At 36.6% G+C, this 23,683-nt stretch overlaps 3 protein-coding genes across 9 annotated transcripts in view; 2 read left to right on the top strand and 1 right to left on the bottom strand.

Annotated features, from left to right (window-relative positions):
• The window catches only part of LOC120767408 (zonadhesin-like), an 83,203-nt gene extending 59,520 nt beyond the window's left edge, over nt 1-23,683 (bottom strand). For 5 of the 6 annotated variants that reach the window (XR_005704693.1, XR_005704692.1, XR_005704695.1 and 2 more), the window contains exons 1-6: nt 23,282-23,683; nt 22,960-23,124; nt 22,134-22,509; nt 20,164-20,399; nt 19,930-20,091; nt 19,273-19,848 (exon numbers count right to left, since the gene is read on the bottom strand). Coding sequence is in view for 1 of the 6 variants with exons in the window: in XM_040093450.1 (XP_039949384.1) it covers nt 17,188-17,588; nt 19,273-19,848; nt 19,930-20,091; nt 20,164-20,399; nt 22,134-22,509; nt 22,960-23,124; nt 23,282-23,567 (2,202 nt within the window). In the remaining 5 variants the exon portion in view is untranslated. Of the gene's footprint in view, nt 1-17,074; nt 17,589-19,272; nt 19,849-19,929; nt 20,092-20,163; nt 20,400-22,133; nt 22,510-22,959; nt 23,125-23,281 lie in introns of those variants that run through there. The other variant, XM_040093450.1, reaches the window with a different exon arrangement.
• On the top strand, nt 1,876-2,682 carry LOC120767420 (C-type lectin 37Db-like). The gene is made up of 3 exons (XM_040093463.1): nt 1,876-2,018; nt 2,086-2,153; nt 2,212-2,682. The coding sequence occupies exons 1-3, from the start codon at nt 1,940-1,942 to the stop codon at nt 2,632-2,634; spliced, it is 570 nt and encodes a 189-aa protein (XP_039949397.1). The 5' UTR covers nt 1,876-1,939; the 3' UTR covers nt 2,635-2,682.
• LOC120767411 (C-type lectin BML-2-like) lies at nt 6,645-11,451 on the top strand. Of its 2 annotated transcripts, none has more exons than XM_040093453.1 (5): nt 6,645-6,780; nt 6,958-7,120; nt 10,561-10,713; nt 10,777-10,847; nt 10,919-11,451. In XM_040093453.1, exons 1-5 carry the CDS (start codon nt 6,775-6,777, stop codon nt 11,360-11,362), a joined length of 837 nt encoding a protein of 278 aa, XP_039949387.1. In that variant the 5' UTR covers nt 6,645-6,774; the 3' UTR covers nt 11,363-11,451. The 2 variants fall into 2 exon arrangements, with proteins under 2 accessions (XP_039949387.1, XP_039949388.1); XM_040093454.1 differs by lacking the exon at nt 6,645-6,780 and adding an exon at nt 6,807-6,846.

The raw sequence follows: 23,683 nt of genomic DNA, 5'->3' as shown, positions 1-23,683 counted from the left end.
TCCTTCGTTAAAGGCAAAACCACTAGAGAAACATTCCGTGAGATTAATGGTGTATTGGGGGATGGTACTTTATCACTTCGAACTACGAAGGAATGGTTTCGATGATTCCGAGCGGGAGAAAACGACACCATGGATATGCCATCCGGCGGAAGACCTAAAGATGGGAGTTAGTCACCAAACCATTTTAAACCATCTGCAGACGTCTGGATACACATAAAAGCATGTTTGGGTGCCGCATGATTTGACCCAAAAAAACTTTCTGGACCGAATCAACACCTGCGATATGCTATTGAAACGGAACGAACTCGACCCATTTTTAAAGTGGATGGTGATTCGCGACGAAAAATGGATCACATACGACAATATCGAGCGAAACCGGTCGTGGTCGAAATCCAGTGAATTGTCCCAAATAGTGGCCACGCCGGGATCACCGGCCAGGGAGGTTATGCTGTGTGTTTGGTGGGATTGGAAGGGAATCATCCACTATGAGCTGCTCCCATATGGCCAAACGCTTAATTCTACCATCTACTGCGAACAACTGGACCGCTTGAAGCAGGCGATCACCAGAAGCGTCCAGTTTTGGCCAACAGGAAGGGTGTAGTGTTCCACCATGACAACGCCAAACCACACACTTCGTTGATGACTTGTCATAGCGCCAAGTGATAACGACCTGTTCCTGTCCTTGGCGAACGTCCTTATTGGTGTAAAGTTGAACTCAAAAGAAGCTTGTGAAAAACGGCTGACCGAGTTCTTCGCAAATTAGGAAGGGGGTATTATGAAGTTTCCGTCCAGATGGAAACAGATTATCGAACGAAACGGCGCATATTTGAACTAAATCCGATTACTGTAACACTTTTTATCAAGCATTGAATAAAGAGAAAAAAAAGCGGAAGGGAGATATTTGACAATCAATATTATAGCTTCGGAGCAACCGAAGTTAACATTTTTTTTTAACATATCGTTTTGACAACACCAGAAGGCCTTCCCACTTTGCCCTTCTTAACTTTTTTCTTTATTTTTTTGAAAGGAAATTTAAATAGTATATGGTGAAGAAAAAATATTTACTTAATAGCAAAATTTCCTCACTCAAAACATTTTATTTTGTTTTCTAATTAACATATGTACATATATTGCATTTATTATTAGAGAAAAGTATGCATGAAACCATCCAAGTATATGCGTTTGCAAGTAGTGGTTAAAAGGCAGAGGTGATAATGAAATATATTTCCTTTCTCGAGCTTAAAATATTTATCAGGTATGACTAAGGAGAGGCTGAGCTCGGACAGAACGAAACTGGATAATCTTGCGAGTTGCGAAAGCGATTACACAATTTAATTTTCGAATAAATTTGATGAACATTACCGAACTACCTCTGCCGACTAAAAATCTAGATGGTACAAAATTAGCAGGTTTCTTTTTGGGTAATAGGTTGAATTTCATATAGGTACGAACATATATAATACTTAATGCTCATAATAGTCGAAGCTATTTACTTAGACAAATTTGAACAGCGATTTCCCGTGGACTATTGCCCAAATTACCCTTTGCAGAAGATTTTGCGTATATTTCTGGGACTTTTACGAATATACATATACAATAATTAAATGTACTACACATTCGTTAGACGTTACGTACGTACGTACGTCAGACGTACAACGCTATAAAATTTATATAAAAAATATGAAAATACAACTTCATATCAACTAAAGTACGAAAAGACATATATACATATACATATATAGATGGGAAAATCCAATTTATACATATATCTTGTATATATATACATATATATATTCATATTCATACATATATCTAATTTTATAAATTTATATAAATCTGTTATTCCAGTCTATAATCACATTGTTCTATGAACATTCTTCGGTGTCGGTTGTGTTTGTTTGCAAATACGGTGTTAATAAAGTATTTAATCAAGGCCAAAATGGGATTGACACAATATTTTATTTTAATTTTGTGCTTTGCGGGCGTCTTATCCAAGTCTATTAATATTTCCTATCGCGGTGAGTCTTTCTGCAGGAAGAATATGAACTTTTTCTTCAGCAACTGTTATTATTATCTAAATTGTAGGTGAGAATGAGACTCAACCCTTCATAGAGATCGGTAGTAAATATTACTTAATAAATACTGCTACTACGGTAATTTACTTAGAAGTTTCACAATTAAAATTGTATAAATTAAGTCTCTTAATTACAGATGAATTGGTTCGGTGCGGCGCTTTATTGTCACAACTATGATATGGATTTGGCCGTAATTGAATCGCTAGCTGAGATGAATGCATTGAGTTCTTATTTAACCACGAATGAAGGTCACATTAGTAAACGGTTTTGGCTCGGTGTCACCGATTTGGCCCAGGAAGGTAAATTTATGTCACTCAAAGACGGACGTCCAATGCTCTATGCTAAATGGGCAGGCGGTCAACCAGACGATGCTGGTCAAAATGAGGATTGTGTACATCTTCGTTCTGATAGTAAAATATTCTTTATGAACGATGTTACTTGCATGGGTCAGTATTATGCCATCTGTGAGCTGCGACACCCGAAGAAGAGTTGTGACGTGTGTGATTTGAAAAATTTTATGGAAAGATTCATCCAACATGTTTTACACTCTCAAAATTAGTTAGGTGGACGTACCTGTTTTATGAATAAAATCGTTGTTTAATAACAATACTTTGATGTAAATATTTTCGCGGATTACGCCAAGAGTGTAAATATCAATAAGCAAGATTCGATACAAAAGTGAGGATTGGCTATGCTACTTCCAACTGTCAAAGAAAATGCTAGAAAATAATAGTAGAATAGTATGTACATATATCGGCATTCAAACCGACTGATCAAGTTCTTTGATGGAATTTTTTTAATTGTGAAGGGCATTCTGACTTCGGTTTCATCGTTATTTTCTTTTTGGAATTACCTGCACTATACGTACATATATATATATTCTTATATTCTCTTAGCGGCAAGTGAAAGGTGGCTTAAAAATTTCCAAAAGAGAAGTGGAGTTGTGTTTAAAAAAGTTTGTGAGGTAAGTGGAAGTGTTGATGGTGCAGTTTGCTTAGATTGGCACGGTAAATTGAAGACCTTGATTGAAAACTATGATGCCCGAAACATTTTTAATACTCATGGAACTGACCTATTTTTCAATAATTTGTCAGGTAAACTTACTTTTAAAGATGAAAAATATCATGGGGAAAAACATAGTAAAGAGAGGTTGACAATTTTATTTGCTGTAAATATGGACGGATCGGAAAAACTTAAGCCCTTACTGATAGGAAAAGCAATGAAACCGCGCTGTTTCAAAGAAGTGAAAGCGTTTCCTCCTGATTATTGTGCTAACAAAAAAGCTTGGATGATGACAAAACCTTTTACCAATTTGTTTTTGATGTAAGTAAAATTTTGAGTTTTAGAAAACTGTGTGCACAATGGTTGCCGCATTCGCTAACAATGGAACAAAAACATATTCGAATGCGACTTTCTCAGCAACCTTTGGAGTGTTTTTAAAAGGATAAAATAGAGTTTGTGCGTCGATTCATCACTATGGATGAGACTTGGGTCTATCATCATGATCCTGAATCAAAACAAAAGACGAAAGAGAGGTGTGAACCTGGTTGTTCGGAGTGTCCGAAAATGGGCCAAGAAGGTTATGGCATCAGTTTTTTGGGATGCGAGAGAAATTTTGTTCGTGGATAACATGCAAACTGGTAAAACAATGAATTCTGAATATTCAATAGCGAGTTTACCAGTATAAAAATATATTTTATTTTTTTTTAAGAGAACATAATCTACATTTTATTCTTTTTCGTCGCATTTTTTACAAATGGGCTTCTTAACTCACTGAGGGTTCTCTACTTCATATTTTACATCGGATGTTAACCAACATTTTATACCAAATTTGTCAAAAGTAAGTGTAAAGTCAAGTCTACTCATAGTATTTGAGAAAAAAGCGGACCCCACTTTAATTCCATAGAAGGGCTTTATCTATATTCTTAATCTCGTATGCGTCGTGTGTACACAGAATTTCAAAAAAATGCATATAACTTTGGTGTAGACATTTATATCCCAACACTCTAAATGCCTCTGCTATTCTTTTCGCCTTTCATAATATTACGTTTACTGTACCCAGTCGGCCCTGACGTTTCCGTAAAAATGTTACGACCAAGTGCTCTTCTGGGATTGGACCCTACTTTTTACTTCCTGCCAAACAGTTCCGTCCATCGCAATTTCGCTATCACTATCGAAACTAACTAAAAATTTCCATCTCTTTCAACGTCTATGTACGTTCGAAATATTCTCTTCGTTCTCATCGGTGTTCGAGTCGGTTTCAGAATTTCCTGATCATCTTCAGAAAATTCTGCTAACATTCTAATAATATATGGGCACTCCTCAAACGTCTTGACATTTTGGGGTAAATATTCAACGGAAAAAATAAAAATATGAAAATGTAAATCAAATTAAATAAAAAAATGAATAAGAGATAAAATAGGAAACTTACTGCGACACACTGTTAGTCTGGCTCAGTTTTTTGAAAATGGCACTTACAACACGTAATACGATATAAAATATTACAATATAATAATAAAAGATTGCCAAGTATTCTTTGTAACTTTCACATTTCGATGCACTCTGTTCGTGTAGCAAGACTATACTGATTGAATTGGGAGAAGACGGCTACACATTTCCTTCCGTTATAAGTTTATTTATTTTACGTCATAGTAGATACGATGGTGTAAGAACATACGAGGATCTGGGACGTATCAATCAAGCAAATAAAAACCGCTAAACCGATAATCGAGCGAGAACTGTAAACACTTGGAAGACCAGTAAACCATTTCCTGGCAGGCGCTTTTCAGATAAAATAGTGCCACAGCTTTGTACATTATCTATCGTTTGTAAAAACTTTATAGTTTTGGTATTGAGTCTTAGAGAGAAACTATTACAAAAATGTATAAATCGTACTACTGGTCAAATGACCGGTCGTGGTAGATAAAACAAACTACAATTTTTTCTCAGAAAATAAACAATAAAAAAATAAGTGAGTATTGAAAAATGTATGACACATATACATATTTATATGAGGAAAAGTCGTAAAGTTTAAAGACGATTCACTTACATTAAATGCAGGAAATTCTAATTGAAAATATGAAATCGATCATTTGACCGGCCCCGGTAGGAATAGTGTTAATCCCGACCGTCGTAGGTACGGTTTAAAAAAATAGCGGCTTTCTATTTGGGTAATAGGCTTAATTAAAATCCAACTGCAAAAACTAAAAGGCAAACTTCATATACAAGGAGCGTTCCAAAGTAAACAGGAAAAGAATCAATTTATTGTATTCTAAATAGTCCTCTACTGCTTCAGTATAGCTTTTTGCACGGCCCAAAAGAATGTGGAACAAGTGTTTTAGCTCGTTGGCCGATATGGCCGCCAGTATGCCGGTGCAAGTCTTTTGAATGGCCTCTACGTTTGCATAACGCTTTCCTTTCCAAATGCATTGTTCCGAAAAAGAAGAAGTCAGGTGAATACGGAGAGTGGTTAATGGTTAAAATGTGATTTTTCGTCAAATATTCGGTCACACGGGTCGATCGAATGTTGGATTCTGAGCAATTTTTGGTCGTCAGTCAATTTGTGCAGAACAAACCGTGCACACACCTATCGTAAGCCCAAATGTTCAGTCAAAATGCGATAAATTGATGTATTGGAGATATTCAATTCCATTTCCATAAATTTCAATGATGATTTCGGCTGATTTTTGATAAATTCACTCACAGTTTCAATGGAATTTCCGGTGATCACGGATTTAGATTGGTCCACATGTTTTTCGTCTTTTACATATGTCCTTACGACCACTTTGAAAACATTAAAACCACTAGTGCACTCTGATATGGGATAGGCAATCATCGCCATAAACTTGTTTCATCAATTGAAATGTTTCGGTAAAAGTTTTACCAATTTTAAAAGAAAATTTAATGTAGGCTCTTTGTTCGAAACTCATTTTCGCACCGATAACACACACATACTGACACCTAAAACTCAATAACTTCACTCCCAATCAATGAAATGTCAAGAAATTCTCACTGGACTCGCACAACTGATAAAGATAGCAGATTCTAACGCACCAGTCGACATAAGTATAGATGGTGCCATCAAAGGGCGCTAGTTTCAAATATTCCTGTTTACTTTGGAACGCACCTTATACAAATTCAAAAGCAAACTTCATGTAGGTATGAATTTTGTATTATTTAATGCTGATGATAGTCGTAGCTATTTACTTTTGAAACTTTTATTTATTAATAAACAAAACAACTGTTCGCCTTGATTGGTATTTTAAGACTCCATTTCCATTGTTCTTTTCTGAAAATCTAAACTATTTTGCCGATATAGAACGTGGCGACAAAGTTGTTGCGACACTTGCAACGCGCGAATTCATGTGAAATTTACAACGGCGAAGCGAGCGACCGATCGATCTAACTGCTATTCCGTCGAATTTAGATCAGCACGTGCACTCAATTTCCGTAGAATTTTGATTTGCGGGAACTAAGAAATTTAGTCGTCACAAAAATCTACTTATATATGTACATATATAAATAGGATATTCCAGTCTATAATCACATTCTTCCATGAACATTCTTCGGTGTCGGTTGTGCTTGCTTGCAAATACGGTATTAATAAAGTAATTAATCAACGAAAAAATGGGATTGAGGCAATATTTTATTTTAATTTTGTGCTTTGCGGGAGTCTTACCGAAGTCTATTAATATTTCCAATGGTGGTGAGTCATTCTGCAGGAAGAATATGAACTTCTTCTTCAGCAACTATTATTATTTCTAAATTGTAGGTGAGAATGAGACTCAACCCTTCATAGAGATCGGTAGTAAATATTATTTAATAAATACTGTTGATACGGTTTCACAATAAAAATTTAGTAATTCAAGTTTCTTAATTACAGATGAATTGGTTCAGTGCGATGATTTATTGTCGCAACTATGATAGTGATTTGGCTGTAATCGAGTCGGAAGCCGAATTGAATGCACTGAGTTTCTATTTAATCACGAATGAAGGTCACGTTGGCCTTTATTTCTGGCTTGGTGTCACCGATTTGGCCGAGGAAGGTAAATTTATGTCACTCAAAGACGGACGTCCAATGCTCTATGCTAAATGGGTAAAGGGTCAACCTGATGACGCTGGTCAAAATCAGGATTGTGTACATCTTTGGGCTTTTGATAATATATTCTATATGAATGATAACAATTGCATGAGTTATTATCACACCATTTGTGAGTTGAGGCGATCGAAGAAGACTTGTAACGTGTGTGATTTGAAGAATTTGATGGAAAGATACATGCAACATACAAATGTTCTAAACAGTCGAAATTAGTCAGGTGGAACTACCAGTTTTATTAATAAAATCGTTTTGTCATTAAATACGTATTTAAATACTTGTTGCTGTTAGTGTGAAGAGAGTAAAGAGAGTGAGTAAGATTCGATGCAAAATTACAAATTGCTATGTTACCTCAAACTGCCTAAGAAAATGCTAGAAAATCTGAAGACATTTTTCATATTGGAAACCGACTGATGAAGCTCTTTAATGGAAAATTTTTTATTTGTGACGGGTATGCTAACTTCGGTTACATCGTTTCTATATTCTTGCAATATGTTGCCAAAATGTAAAGTATGCCACCTTACAGTAAAAAATTGTCCGAATGTGAACTGCAGCATCTATAGTTGACTTTTGACCGAAAATATCGGTCAATGTATGGGATATACAATTGAAATTTAGAGAGAATCCTTTCCTGGTAACAGTATCTCTGTGTACTTAAAATAGTTTAGAAGCGGTCAATACTTCCCTGAGCACTCATATACCAGTGTAAAGATTTTCGGACTTTCGGGCAACTTTTAACAACTTAAGGTATTACCCCGCTTTTATGGGGTTACAAGGGTTTACGGGTTTCAAAAAATCTTATTTTTTTATTGCCTTATTTATTTCTGCAACACCTCTAGAATATTGACCTAAATTTTCAAGTTGATCTGAGTAATAGTTTGGAAGATAAAGCCTTGAGAAATTGTGCGCTCGGGGCTAGCTAGGCTAAGTGCGCCGTCGTTAAACGGATATTTCTCGAAGTGAAATTTTCATTTTTGGTAAAAATGTCTGCCAAAAATCGAATTTTTTCCTTCGTCCAAGTTCTAAGTTAAGGTTTCTACTAAAACGGGTATTTTTTCACTTAAGATGATCTTGTAAGAAGTTATACTCCCAACGCGGGCGCATCTTTTATTCGAGGCGTCACTGGAAGCAGTGTCGCAATGGCCGAGTTTAAAATATTTTTTCCAAAAATTTCAGAATTTCTTCGTTAATAGTGTTTGTAGTAACCAAAAATTCTAACCAAATATTTCATTTTTTATGTAAGAAAAAAGTTGTTGAAGAAAGGCTAATCTTTATCCGCGGAGTACAAAATGTTCGGTTGCACCCAAACTTAGACCTTCCTTCCTTATTTATTTCTTTTTGGAATTACCTCCAGTATACGTACATATTTATATTTTCTTACTCAACCGCAAAGCCATGCGCTGGCGCTCCAGCTAATACTTTGTTGTTGTTTTTTTTTCTTATTAAAGATAAGTTGGAATTATGTAAATGTATAAATATAAATACATATACAGATACTGGTTTTCATATAGTTATGGACAATCTGTTTTATTTTGAAACAGTGGTTTATTTTCCAAAAAGAAAATAAAATAAAAAAACGAAATCGGATTTCTTATCAGCACAACCGAGAACAAACCTATTATACAGAAGAAACTAAATTAAATATAAAACAACGCGATATCGTAAAAAACGAAAATATTTTCGCATTACCAAAAAACTGATAATGTGTAGTTTTTCCTAATATTTCAATAACCATTATGATTTTGTTATATTTACATGTGAGCAGAAAATTGGAAGACTTTTTCATTGAAAATTCGCGTAAAAATTTTTTTAGATTATGATTCGATTTTTAAATTAGGGTTGAGATCTCGTGGGTGACGAACCATGTCGAGGACGGCCATCAAAATCAACTGATGATCAACACGTCAATAAAATAAAGGAATTGGTGCTTAAGAGCCAGAGATCTTACTGGCATCATAAATATCGACAGAATCAGTGAAAACCATTTTGAAAGATTATTTGGATCTAAGAAATGTGAAAGCACGATTGGTTCCAAAATTACTTAATTTTTTCGAAAAACAGCGTCGCGCTCTCGTTTTTGAAACAATACTTTCCGACTGGATATCATGAGACGTTTAATTACTGGCGATGGAACTTGTACATATAATATATATGTACATATGCTTACGACTTGGAAACAGACGATTGATCGGCCAAATATTGTGACAAAGATGAGCCGAAGCCCGAAAAACCGCGTCAAATCAGGTCAAAAATAAATGTTAAGTTGCCCTCCGAATTCCTTCCGACCAGCCAAGTTGTCAACGAGGAATACTATTAGAGTGTATCGCACTATTTGTGCAAAGTTTCTGGGTGTGTCCATTGCCTTATTACGATCATCTACAACACCAACCAGTTCATGTCTCTATTTCTACTTAAGTTATAACTTAAAAAAATGGGCGGAAGGATAAACGAACGGACATTAAGGCGAACCGACGAACTTACAAACAACCAGAATTCTCAAGAACTCTCCTTGTTGTAACTAGCACAACCGAACTGGTTAAAAAGAGGCAGGTAGGTAGAGTGGCTGTCTGAGAAAAGCTCTTAGGCCTATACGAGGCTCATTCTTATGCCACCGGGACTTAAGTCTCTTTACTGTATCCATCAGTGCGCAAAGTTTTGAGTATACATCCTTCGAGACTACGTCAAGAAACTCTCAATAGTTGGTTACTTTTCTTTTCCAATATGGAGAACAGCATTCACATAGAAGATTCCTTAGAGTTAAGGAGCCACACCACAAAAATAAAAAAATATTTTAAAGTGCATGAAATTTTACACTGAAATACATAATTTTTCAGACTTCAAAGTTGATTTATCTTAAAACAAAATACAAACCATACAAACATTTATTCTAGTTGTTTGGAAACAGATATTAAATAATTCTTTTTGTAAAAGGTGATCCCAAAACGACTAAGTGGTTAATTTATGCTGTGTCATTGAAAATGTCTAAAAGGCATAAAGGGATTAAATATTTCGATGTGGTTAAACAAGAGAGCGAAGTAATTGGAAAAGTGGATTTGATAGGGCAAGTTAACTTTTGCTTTAGAGAATCTTTGATATACCCTAAGCAGGTCTGGATAAATAGGAATATTTGCTGCTACAATAACCAGATCTAAGGCCACTTGATGTCAAGGGTTTATGGCAATTCATTTTTGGTATACTAAATTCTCCTCCCTTAGGCGGAGAATTGTTGAAGGCTTCGTTTGACTCTTTATCAATGCTGTTCTCTGGCATTCTTTAATTTATGCAAATTAATTATCTTTAGGAACGGAAATATTTCTTATTGTTTTTTGTTGACAAGTGTTCCTTTGGCGATATAAAATACACGCCTGGTCCATTTTATTTCATTCGCAGTCTTTCACTGGTTCACTGTATGCCGCATACACTTACAAGTATTTCGCATTCGCAAGGAAATCAGGGTCACAATGGCGCTTGCACAATATATTTTGATTTTGTGTTTCACTGGTGTTCTCTGCAATACCGCCAATACAAGTGCGCCAAGTGCGGGTGAGTCTTCAGACAAATAAATTCGCATTTATCAGCTGAAATACATTTATATATCGTTTGCAGACTGCTCGACGGACACGCATCCCTTCATGCCGATCGGTAGTAAATATTATTTAATAAATGCAGCTGTCAAGGTGATTATTGCCCGCACTTGAGATTTTTAAACTAGTTAATTATTATTAAGACACCATTCTTACTAATACAGATGAATTGGTTCGAGGCTGACCTTTTTTGTCGCACTTTTGACAGTGATTTGGCCATAATCGAGTCCGAAGCTGAGATGGATGCACTGGCTTTCCACGTAACGACAAATGGAAATCTTGGGAAATATTTCTGGCTTGGTACCACCGATTTGGCTGTGGAGGGTAAATTTATGTCACACTACAATGGACGCGCAATGCCCTACGCCAAATGGTCACGCGGTCAACCAGATGATAATCAAAAAAGAGAAGATTGCGTTCACCTTTGGCCCGTTAATAATATATATTTTATGAATGATTATCCATGCTATTCGGAAGGTTATGCTCTTTGTGAGATGCGACGGCGCCCAAAATGTTGTGGTGAAAGTGCTCTATCGAACTGTGGTTTGAAAAAGCTCATACAGGAGTATGTGAGAAGTGCATATCCCATATTGAATTGCCGCGATTAGTGCAGAATTTATTTATGCAAATATGAGTAAGCTTAGGGAAACTTGTTTTTTTAGAAAAAATAAATTGATTAGAGTATAACCAAAAGGAATCGCCAGAATAATAATTTTTTGTTAAGATCACAAACACAACGTTCAAACTACGATCAAGTCGTGTCACAGCCATACAAGTTTTCTATCCAATTTATTATACCTGAACAGGGGGGATACTATAAAGTATATATCTAAATGATCAGTATGCTGAGCGGAGCCGATTTAGCCATGTCCGTCTGTCTGTCTGTCTGTATATATACGAACTAGTCCCTCAGTTTTTAAGATATCGTTTTGAAATTTTGTACACGTCATTTTGTCTTCAAGAAGCTGCTAATTTGTCGGAACTGCGGATATCGGACCACTATAACATGTAGCTGCCATACAAACTGGACGCATAGTTACTAAAAGAAATGCATTTGTGAAGGTGCAACCGAAGTTAACGCTTTTTCTTGTTTTAACTACAATTACAAAAAAACTAAAATTATTTTTATTTTGATTCTGATTGCCGAAATGAAAAATAGAGATCACTGAATGAGATGCTGCATAGGTAGTTTTGTATTGGAGGAAAGTAGAAACCGACAATGTGAATATTGGAAGACTCTAGAAAATTGAACTTTGTGCAGTTGTTGTCCAATTGGAACTCCTCACTTTAGCAAAAGAAAATTTCGAAACCAATTCTGTTGAATTTTTCCGGAAGATGATGAGGTGGAAACTGGTCAGCGCTTTCTTCTTGGCTAAATAGAGGTACTTTTGTCAATAGCCTTTTTTTACGGATTACGCGTGAGTCGTGACAAGCTGTCCTGTTATTTTTATGCAGCATTGTTTGGCATTTTTCATGGAATGACTCACGCCCGAACAATGCTTACAAATCGATCAACTTTTTTACGGAAATTCACGTTCTGTAAAGAATGTGTTTCCTCTCAACTTATAGTCAACATAATCGGCTTATTGAGCGTAGTATTCGCAACACCATCACCCATCTTGAGACTCAGTATTAATTATTGGCTAATATTCGACGGAATAGGTTACGTCCAGCACGCGGTGAAAAAAATATCATCGGACCATATTTCTTCACAAATAATTATGATGAGAACGTAACCGTCACATAACCGACTATTTGATGCCTGAAATTGAAGCTCGTAATCTCGGCGGAATTAGGTGTCAAGAAGACGGCGCCACTTCTCAAACATCGTATCAGTCAGTGGACTCATTGAGGGAACATTTTAGTGAGCAGATAATTTTACGTTTTGGACCGGCCGATTGACCAACAATACCATGTGATAACACACAGTTAGACTATTTCCTGCGGAAATATGTAAAGTCTAAAGTCTATGCGGACAATTCCGCTTCGATTGAGAAATGCTCAAACAAGAAGTAGCCACGGCAAAGATTTTCCGATATAATCTTCAAAAAATAAATAGGAAAAAATGTCACTCGAATGATAATACATAATTATTCCCCATTAAATTTATAGTTTCTATGTTTTCTCTTTTATAAAATAGGGAAGCTGGAATTGGAACACCCAATGTATATATTGTTGACACTGGATAAACTAACTTTTTATATTTTTTTAACGTTTTTTACAAAGTACATATCTTAGTTATTATTCAAGCCCTCGAATGGTCCCATTTTAAGCTGATTGTGATAACCAAGTACCTTCTTTTCATATAAATTTTAGTTACAATATGTCAGTTGTTTTTAGAATTACCGTGAACACATTACGAATGGTACGTATACCGAAAGTTTCATTTCATTGTCGTGCCTTGAGTCTGAACATTTTGAAATATTTACCTATCTCTATAAGCTGTAACGAAGAATCATTATTATAGTCTACGTAATGAGTAGAGAAGGTAATATAATCCACCAGCAGTACTGGATTTCTATCCACAAAGCACAAGCTAGTCATAAACCTGTACTTAGCTGAAACGTCTTGTCTACGAACACATGCTGACAGGGTTAAGGAAATTTCAATGTCGATGAATATTTTTAATATCACTGTTTTACTCTAACACATGTGGAATCTCAAACAAACTTAGGAACAAGATCTGAAAACTAGTAAAGAAAGAGTCTGCTCTAAAGGACTGCTAAAGAGTCTAACCCTTACATTTCAGCACATTATTTCGTGAACATGATATTCAGGTTATCATAAATCCATTAATCAGATCTTTAAATGTCTTCATATTAGCACTTAATTGTAGACTTGGTTATCTGAAGTAGATGTACAAGCCGAAAACGAAGCTTCTTGAAGACATTTTTGTTTTTTTGCAAAGAAGAAACCATTGAATTCAGAAAAATATGGACATCCACTTGTTCAAAGGGTAATAGACTAAATTACTAAATATTAGGATTAACGGAATTCAGAGATATCGGATTCAATGGACGGAACTAACTTCTAGTTGTTTGGATTTGTGATTCTTTAAAACAAATACCTTGTGTTGCGATATAAAATGTATGGTGGTTGTTGTCTTCTCGCAGACGACTACCTTTTTTGTGCTGGTTAGGTCTGTGAGGCACATGAACTGTGAAGGAAATTCTATTAAATATGTCCCACGATCGTATTTCAAAATTTATAGTTACAAATACCTCCAAACTATCGACTTTCCATTAATAGCTACTTGACAAGCATAATGCCCTTAAATACCCGCAAGTCAAAGGTCATAAAATGCTTAAAACGATATTAAGAAATCTAATATGTATTTCCAAAAGGCATGCGAGAAAAATCTCAACGCACCCCTTAGCTGATAGATTCCAAGCAAAAAAAAAAAAGAAAAGCAACCCAACCATTAAATCAAAACCGATAATCCCAAGTTAAAACAACCAGTCAGCCGACCAGCCCACCAAAGGACACACACAAAGCCGTTATCAACCAGCCAACCTTCGGGCGTTGCGCCGCCGGTCAGACGTTCAACGAAATGTCACAGAGTTTGCAACAGAGGGTTGCAAAAATTTCAACGTACGACACATTATAAGGCTTCGCTTGCACGCGACTAGATTTCCTGCACAGAAAAAACAACAAAAACCTGTCAATGACCGAGGCTAAATTTTGGCTGTGAAGTCAACCACCAGTTTATGCTAAGAAGGCGTGCATGGCTCGAATTTGCCCCCCGGGGAGGGTGGAAACTGACACTTTGTTCCTCATTTAGCGCATCAACGACGTAATGATTCGATTATTTACGCTTGCCATAGTATTTTGGTATTTTGAGAATTTCACACAATAAGGGATAATTTTCGATTCCGCACACACATATGCACAGATACATATGTATGTAAAGATAGCGGTTGGGTGAAATGTCAAAATGACAATGAAGATTATGGAAAATAATTAGAAAGTAAGAGTATTACTTTTTTATTGAATTTGAGCGAGCAAAATAATTTATTTTGTAATAAATTTGGCTGTTTATATAATGGCATTATGTTAGATTAGAAGGATGCCCAGAGAAATTTTAACTATATTATTACAGTTAATTTCTATATGAACAAGCTACTCTGGACTCCCACAAGACCAAGTCGTATGCAACATAAGCTAGTATTCGTCGCAATGTGTGCCGTCGGAAAAATGTGGTTCTACTAAACACGAAAGATCGAGAAGCAGTCAAAACAGTCGAAATAATAGACTTTAGGGGTGAAGCTGATCTGAAAAAGGGTAATATTCTTCTTGCGGCCGGAAAAATCGGCATAAGTTTTCGACGCGATGTGTCCCGTCGGAAAATTTGGTTCTACTGAACACCTGAGAGCAAGAAGTGGTCAAAACAATAGACTTCAGAGATTGCCGATTCGTTGCCGAATTACAGCAAAAAATTTGCTCATTGCACCAAGGCGTATTGCTATTTCACCATGACAACTCAACGGCTCAAATTTCCAAAGCCGCCATAATCGAAATAATATCCCAATCACAATGCTACTTGATTTAGTATATACTTAAGTCTAAGGTTCAAAGTGAACATTACTGTAAGCATGTAAATGGATATTTTCCGATAAGCTTCAAAATTCTATCTTAGCACCTATCTTAACTCTAGACAACATACGTATATATATTGGGTAGTCGAAAAAGTCTTTTCGTTTTTTTAATCAAATTTCAACTTATTTTTTTTATATTTATAATTAACTTTATGAACAAAATGTGTACCATTTTGGTCAACCAATTCTTGCCATTTTTCCGCTAGAGACATTATTCCATCAGTGTAAAACTTTTCTGATTTCTCGGCAAAAAACTGCGACAAGTAATTTTCACAGCTTCTCTTGAAGCCAACTTTACTCTACTAAGGGAGTTCTGCATTGACCGAAATAAATCGTAGTCCGATGGTGCAAGATCAGGGCTATATGGTGGTTGCATCTAAACTTCCCCGCCAAAATCTCCCAGTTTTTGCCGAGTCATCAAAGATGTATGTATGTGGTCTAACGTTGTCCTGATGGAAGGCGAACCCCTTCCTGTTGATCAGTTCTGGCTGTTTTTTTTTTTTGATTGCTTGCTTTAATCTCACCAGTTGTTGCCTGTAAAATGTAGAATCAATTGTTCGACCAGGCTGGAGCAGCTCATAGTGGATGATTCCTTTCCAATCCTGTTAATCCTGACTTTTGAGTATTTTTTGAGCTTCACCATGCTTGGACCATGATCTTTTTCGCACATTATTGAAGTAATTGATCCACTTTTCTTATCCTGTTACCATTTGCTTCAGAAATGGTTCGATTTCATTTCGTTTCAGCAAAGAATCGCAGATGTTGGTGCGGTCCATTAAATTTTTCACAGACAATTCATGTGGAATCCAAACATCGAGCTCGGTTTGTAGCCAGTCTTTTTTTAATGGTTCAGAACCGCTTGATGATGAATGTGAAGTTCCTTAGCGATGCTATGGCTGCTTATGTGACGGTCCTGGTCAATTGTTTCCATAATTTCACAGACTTTTTCAACGATAGGTCGGCCAGAGCGAGGTGCATCTTTCACATCGAAATTTCCAGAAAGGGAGCGAGCGAACTATTGTGGTGCTACATGAACTGATACAGCATCGGCTACCTAAACTTTGAAATTTTATTGGCTTGCGTGGCATTCTTCAATTTGTAATACAAAAATATAAAAATATAGCGAATTTCTTCATTATTTTCACTTATTTTTGAATAATTGTAACTTTCGTTCAACTTCCCCGAATTTATTTATTATTTTTGGTTAAATGAAGCTTAAAATATCACCTTTTCAACACTTGATCCGACTTCAACATCTATTGACAAAATATGAAAATACTTTTTCGACTACCCAAGTTTATACACATAATTGCTTAACAAACTCTGTCGAACAGTGTCAACGGGAGTGAAAGGCATTAAATTATTTGTTCGGAACCTTTAGGAACGACTATGTTTATAATCAACACAAAAAATATCTGAAGGTGGACAGGCATTCGTTAAATTAAAACTTAATTCAAACAGAGAGCCTCAGAGACCTTCAATATATATTATAATATCCGATACAAGCTGCTATTGGACGAATAGCTCGGTCAAATACCTAACTTTAAACTTTGATCTGTTTTTGATTTTATTAGAAGTTTAAATTGGCATCACACTAAGGAAGTATTAATTATTGTTTCTTAAATGAAAAATAAAATAAAATAATATAAAGTATCTGTTATAACTGAATAACCGATATCTGAAGTACCACAAAATTATTTTTTTCTTTTAAATTTCTCGTATGAATTTCTAGAAATGTATGCTGCTTTATTCAGATTATTATTAAACAATTTCACAAAAACTACTCAGTTGCGGTTAGCTGTGCGTGGAACGGCCTTCTCTTCGCATACCTCGCTTGCTCAAAGAAGCGGTATGCCATCGCTTTGATTTTCGCAAAATAATGGTTCTTCATCTGAGCGTGCACGTTTATCCGACTTGCCCTTCTTTAGGCCGGGAAATGACAGTTTTATATGATTTCCGGCTGTACTTCCACCAGCCGTATTGCCGCCATTGTGAGGGGTGTCTTCGGTTGCAAAATTTGCTATTATTGAGTTACTGTCTTCTGCGCCACCCTCGTTTTCATTCTTTCGTAACCAAATGGCTTTGATGGCTTCTTTTTGCCGATACACTACTGCTGTAGCAATAGCTATAAGCAATACGCCAAATATAAATAGTAGCACCAAAGTTTCGCGCGGGTTCGACTCTGGCTTCGGATGCCATTCCCAAGTGTGTGTATTGGTATTGGTTTGCGTTTGATTCTCTGTAAAAATTCAACATGATTGAGAGAAAGTGCTGTGAAAATATTGACTTATTGTGTGAGAGACTCGTTTTGTTTTCTGAATGAGGATGATGATGAAAAACCCTAAATTTTACATCTATTTCATTTCTAAACTCGAAGCGAGGAGGAATAAATTGGCACCGGAAACTACTAAACATTACTAGAAAGAAAGCCCTAAGATCGCTTGTTAGACTTCAGAGAACTTAATGTATGCAGGCGCTTTGACAAGTCTCTTCTTATTAGCGTAGGCGGATGGAGCCATGTGTAGAAGTTCACGCAAGTGAAGAAAGTTCTCTGAGCGTTATTCACTTGGGAGTGGCCTGAAACGATTCTTTTACATATGGCTGAAGCAGCTCACGACTTCCGATCTTAGTCTTTGGCTGGGTAGCTAAAAAACATCCGTTTAAAGGCCAAAAATCCCCTCTCCAGGATTTTGCGCTGGATTTGGGACTCGCCGCGTAAAAAAATCTACCAATGAAAAGGAAACAACAACTTCGCTTTGACAAGCATTTAGACTCAAAAGACCATGTTGGTTACATCCAGCATGTAATATTAGACACTTCGGACCACAAGTGCAACCGTGAGACCACTGCACAGTAGCATTTGACATTGTTTACGAGCAACCCAAAGAAGTTTTTGCATCGTAAAGTGACCGTACATTAAACATGAATCCACTGTCTCACACCAGAAACCAAGAAACAGTCGAAACAATTGACTTAACAATCGAAGCTGATTAGAAGAAGGGGAAGACTGTCCACGGAAAGATAATGTTGATAGTTTTCAGAAGGTTTGTTTTAAATCCACTACCTATAGTCGGGTGAAAAGTACAGAAGGCTTACTAGTGAATTGCAGAAAAAACGGATCCATTTCCTGAAGAAAAAAGTGGTGGAATCCATGACCGAAGTTATTGAATTGGGCAACGAACTGTATTCTCTAGTTTAAGCTCCATGCGACTCCCTTTTGTTTCCAAACTGGAACAAGTTAGTTTTGCGAGTTTTAGTCACTGCGGAAGCTTACTATGCAGGCTTAAAGAAAGCTCAGTTTTTGGTCTGAATAAGAATTTGTAGGTTCGCTCAGTCAAGTGTATTTAAAGAGAGACTATTTGGAGAAATAAAGCGACATTTTCGTTCTCTGAATACATTCGGATGACGATAATTAGGCGGGCGAAGCCTTGAACTGAGATGCTCCAACATTTATTTTGGATAATTATAAATTTACGAGTACGCCGTTCCAAGCACATTTTTTTACCTTTTAAGGCCAATACCACAATCTCATCTACACTACACTAATATTAATTCTAAGATTGAAGTAACTATTTCCATGCTGTAATCATTTATTTGACCGAGCTTTTGTTCTAAAAAAAAAAAGAAGTTTCGGGATATACGAAATCCAACTGCCATACCAGGCATACAACTCATCGAGAGCTTAACAGAGCTTTTTATTTTAAGTACAGAAAAATATTTGTGGAACCGTTATTAAGCAAGGAAGGTTTAAGATTATACAAGTTGGACGATCCTCTCTGTCTATAAGCATAGTTTACAGATTTCTAGCCTCAAAAACAGTTAAAATTATGTAATGATAAATTATTGATGATTAGAATAATGCGGTGGCTTGATTTAGAATTTAAGCTCTTTGGAACTATTAAGAAATTTTAAGTGGTACTCACTTGTTGACAATTCCTTGGTCTCGCCTGGGGCAGTTTTGCGGTTAATATTTGCGACAGTGGTCACGCTTAAAATAGGTTGTGTGTAGAGTGTGTAAGGCTGAGTCGCAGGTAAGGTTGTGGTTGACGTAGTGGAGCGTTTTGTAGACGACGTTACTGTTGTTGGAATTGTACGAATTGTAGTGGTAGTAGTTGTTGTTGTTGTTGTTGAGGGTGTTGTGCGTTTAGTAGTTGTAGGCTTTGGTTTCGGTGTTGTGGATGAGATGGTTATCGGCTTGCGCGTGCTCGTTGTTGTCGGCTTACGTGTTGTGGTTGTGGTTTTTGCTATTGTTGTCGGCTTACGTGTGGTTGATGTAGTCGGAGGCAAGGTTGTAGTGGTTGTACTTGTTGTTGTGGGTTTTTTGGTTGTTGTAGTGGGTTTTTGGGTTGTTGTTGTTGTGGTTGTTGTTGTGCTTGAAGTGGTTGTTGGTTTTGCGATTATAATTTCTTTTAACGTTGTTGTTGTCGATTTCGTATCACTTCTAACCGTAGTTGTTGTAGTTTCCGGTATATTTACCGTTGACGACTCCGGAGGCGCATCTAATGTGAACCGAAGTACGCGTATTTATTATTTCTGTTTCTTCAATATTTTATTTTTATTTTGAGACTTTCAAAACTTACCGAGACACACTTTCGTATAGTCCGGACAGCAATCATCGTCCGCTATACAACTATCGTGACAACTGCAAAGACCTATCAAATGTGTAGCATTACGCATTATACCGCTATTCGTCTCAGTGCCGCAACGTGACACGCACGACAAAGTGTCAAACAGTGATAGTTCTACCAAACCAAAAAAGTATTAATAAAATATTTTTCTATTGAATGAAATTTGGCAAAAAGTAGTCGGCTGACCTGTAGTGGTGGGTTCATACTCGGCGGAGTCATCAGGTTCATCATCATGATTATCCAAAGCCTTACACTCGGTACCGAACATTAATTTCACATCGTCTATAGCGATGTCGCTTAAGTGATTCTTAGCGCCATCCGCGACGAATACTATTTGAAAATCGTCTTCCTGTTCGTCGATACTAAAGTGCGCCTCGTTCCAGTTATTATTCTGATTGCCAGACTTGGTGAATTTTAAATAGCTGCAAATAACAAACATAAATAAACATATTTGTATACCCTATACATACTATACTTTTTAACCTATGAACGTAGCAAAATAATAAAGTCATTGCTTGGTCTAAAACTGGGAAGCTTCTTAATATATTTTTTTATTATTTATCACAGTTTGCATTTGTCATTATTCCGCATAATTTGCAGCTTTTATACAGTGAGCTTTTTCAAGGGGTTACATAGTTTTAAGGGTTTAAAAAAAACAATCTTTTTATTGTCTTATTAAATTCTACAGCACATCTAGAATTTTGTTCCACATTTTAAAGTTGCTCCGATTAATAGTTTCGGAGATACTGCCTTGAGAACTTGTGCGCTCGAGACTATCTTCTAAGTGCGCCGTCTTTAAACACGTTTTTCTCCAAACTATGTTTTTGAAGCCTATTGGCAAGATTTCTCGATAACTACTCCACCGATCTTCACGAAATTTTACACAGGTCTTTGCTATACAATTCTCTAAGTCTTGGACCAAGGTTTCTTTTTCGATTACAACTTTTTGAAAAAAAATGTTGCGAAATTTTCATTTTTTTGTAAAAATGTCTGTCAAAAATCCAATTTTCTGTTTGCTTTTTATTCCTTCATCCAAGTTCTAAGTTAAGGTTTTAACTAAAACACGTACTTTTTCACTTTAGATGAAGCTTTAAGGAGTTATCCTGCCAACGCGGAAGCATCTTTTTTTCGCACTGGCCTAGTTTAAAATATCTGCTTTTTACCCGAAGAAACCCATGTAGCACCTTAATTCGCATAACGGGAGAATCGGCACTGAGTTTGCATCGATTACGATACCGTTAGTCGATTGTCGACATAATGATATTTCGTCAGCTGTTTTTCGAAATATAACTACCACTGCCTCTGTATAACTATATTTTCTCTAATTGCACCAAATACAGAGATGCGAACTCGCTGTTGATTTGGCTTTGTGACCAGGTTTCACATACAATTGTTTGCGTTTAATGCTGACGTAATAGATCCATCTTTCATCATTAGTTACAATCCCTTGCCAAACGGACTTCTTTTCCGAGCCTTCATTCAAGCAGCATTTTTGACATGCAAACTCGTCTTTCAGGATATCATAGAATTCTTATGGTACTCAATTTTCTGACTGTTTTGAAACATTTTGAAATGTCAGCTCGAGCGACTTCCAAAGTTTTCATATTCGGCAACTATTTTTAGCGAGTAAGGTTTTTAATCCTTCATCTTCAAACTTGTTTCAGTGCTTAGAACGTTCTTCGGCTTTCGAGCCGAAATCCAAATATTGTATATAATATCAGCATTTTAAGCCATAAAGAACTATTTTGACACGTTTGCTCAGCTAGAGCAGGTGCACTATAAACTTCCGCCAAAATACGTTAACTTTCAGCTGAGGGTTCTATCGTATTAAAGTAATGAAGAAGAACTTTCCGCAAAAATACTTTCTTATACATGACAAATTTGAATGAAAAAAATTATCGTTATTTATACTCTAAAAAATATACGAAAGTACAGTAGCTTTCCAACACTTCATCGGAATATTAATACAATATAATAATGACAAATTAATCAAGTAATGCCATCTTTCGCCCATGAATATATGGTAGTTATAGACTCAATATACTATAATTTATGCTTGTGTGGAAACAATGAATATTCCATCTGTTTGAAATTAACGGGGCTAAGGCACTAGATCTTCAATCATACTAGAATTCCCTTCAAATTTCGTTACTTACGTTTCTTTGTCGTCAATAACTTCCGATAGCATTTTCGTCAACGGTTTAATGTAGACTCTTAAATTGCCAACACCAGCGCCATACATTAAATAGTAAAATTGAAAGCAACATGCAGTCTTCAAGCTTATCGCACGTTCATATATGGGTGAGGTGAGGGCGGCTGGCGTTGATGTGGCACCGAAACTTTCCATCAGCATATAGTGACCACCGCTGGCTTGCATTGTAGTGTGATCGTGACGCGGTCCCGTGTGAAATGAGGTGAACACATTAGTGGCCATGGTGCGTTTCCATTGGAAACCGTCGGCTATGTCTGTAACCCAACCGCACATGTCGTCTGGCTCAAAATCACATTCATGACTCACTCTGCCGGGGCGCCCTGTGAAAATTGCCAAATAAAAAAATTCATGTGGATATGCATATTTACTTAAATAGTCGAGATAAAGACAAAGACAATCTAGAAACCGTTATTTTTGAAAGGGTGGATGACATCATAATTTCCTTTCTTCACACGATACATGCATTCAATGCTTGTCGGTAATATTGTTGAGGGTTGAAATTAAGCTAAGGTCGATTACGTGGAAGTCACAGGCATCGAGATGCAATACTCTCAATCAACTCTGGACCTAACTGTATGATAGGTCTTTAACTATGGATGTTGCCATTAACAAATTAGGGACCACAAGAGCCAGCCAAAACATTTAAATGGCGAATTGTTAGTGTGAGGTTTTGGACACTAAAAGCCACCTTCGACTTTGCATTAGACTGACAGATTCAACTTTCATAAAATAAATTTTCGTTGCATTTAAAGTTCAAGTGTTGTACTCACGTCTACAATAACCCAGCGGACGATCCCAATCGGTGCCGTTGCAATATGCATATCGGTTACCAGCCAATTCAAAGCCTTCCGAACAGTAGACACCGATATGATACTGATCCACATATTGTATTCGGCCATTTTCTGGATTCTTCGTTGGACTACTACATACATTGCCTGGAACGATAGAAAGTTATACTTTTTTTGTGAAGTCATTTGTTTTGAGATTGCGAAAGTAAGAAAGGTTTGAGCGCAACACGTGCGAAAATGTCTAGAACTTCACACATTTCGTTATTTGTCGCTAAAAATAAGAAACTACAACATTTGGACTAACTTGCACATATTGGACGATTGCCAACCCATTTGCCGCGGTTGCATGTCGTACGCCGATCACCGAACAACTTGAAGCCGTAATTGCAATAGTGTAACAGCATCATGTTGCGACGTCGCGGCGCTGAAAAACCATTTGGTAGCGGTTCAGGATTTTCACATGGTATTCGCGAACGTTCGGGTACGCGGCGTATTGCGCCACTCACATTGTGAATCCAGTAAAATATTAGACAACATATGAAAATCAGTTGCAAATGCTTAAGGCGCTTGACGGACTGAAGTTGAGGCATTTTCTACTCCGTTAAATGCAAAAAAAAAAAATATCAAAGTTATACTTTCTCCAGAATAATGTAAAAGAATTTTCCAAATTTAGTTCTTTCCTCGCAACATCCGCAATGGGCACTGA

Source organism: Bactrocera tryoni, chromosome 2, assembly GCF_016617805.1.
Source record: "Bactrocera tryoni isolate S06 chromosome 2, CSIRO_BtryS06_freeze2, whole genome shotgun sequence".
NCBI classification, from domain to species: domain Eukaryota; kingdom Metazoa; phylum Arthropoda; class Insecta; order Diptera; family Tephritidae; genus Bactrocera; species Bactrocera tryoni.
The sequence above is the reverse complement of the archived record's forward strand: the minus strand, read 5'-3'. Positions and strand labels throughout refer to the sequence as shown.

Coding starts and splice junctions, on each gene's coding strand:
- LOC120767420 (XM_040093463.1), top strand. CDS start 1,940: ATGGGATTGACACAATATTTTATTTTAATTTTGTGCTTTGCGGGCGTC. Junction 2,019..2,085: donor TATTAATATTTCCTATCGCG/GTGAGTCTTTCT, acceptor TCTAAATTGTAG/GTGAGAATGAGACTCAACCC. Junction 2,154..2,211: donor TAATAAATACTGCTACTACG/GTAATTTACTTA, acceptor TCTTAATTACAG/ATGAATTGGTTCGGTGCGGC.
- LOC120767411 (XM_040093453.1), top strand. Junction 10,714..10,776: donor TACAAGTGCGCCAAGTGCGG/GTGAGTCTTCAG, acceptor TATCGTTTGCAG/ACTGCTCGACGGACACGCAT. Junction 10,848..10,918: donor TAATAAATGCAGCTGTCAAG/GTGATTATTGCC, acceptor TTACTAATACAG/ATGAATTGGTTCGAGGCTGA.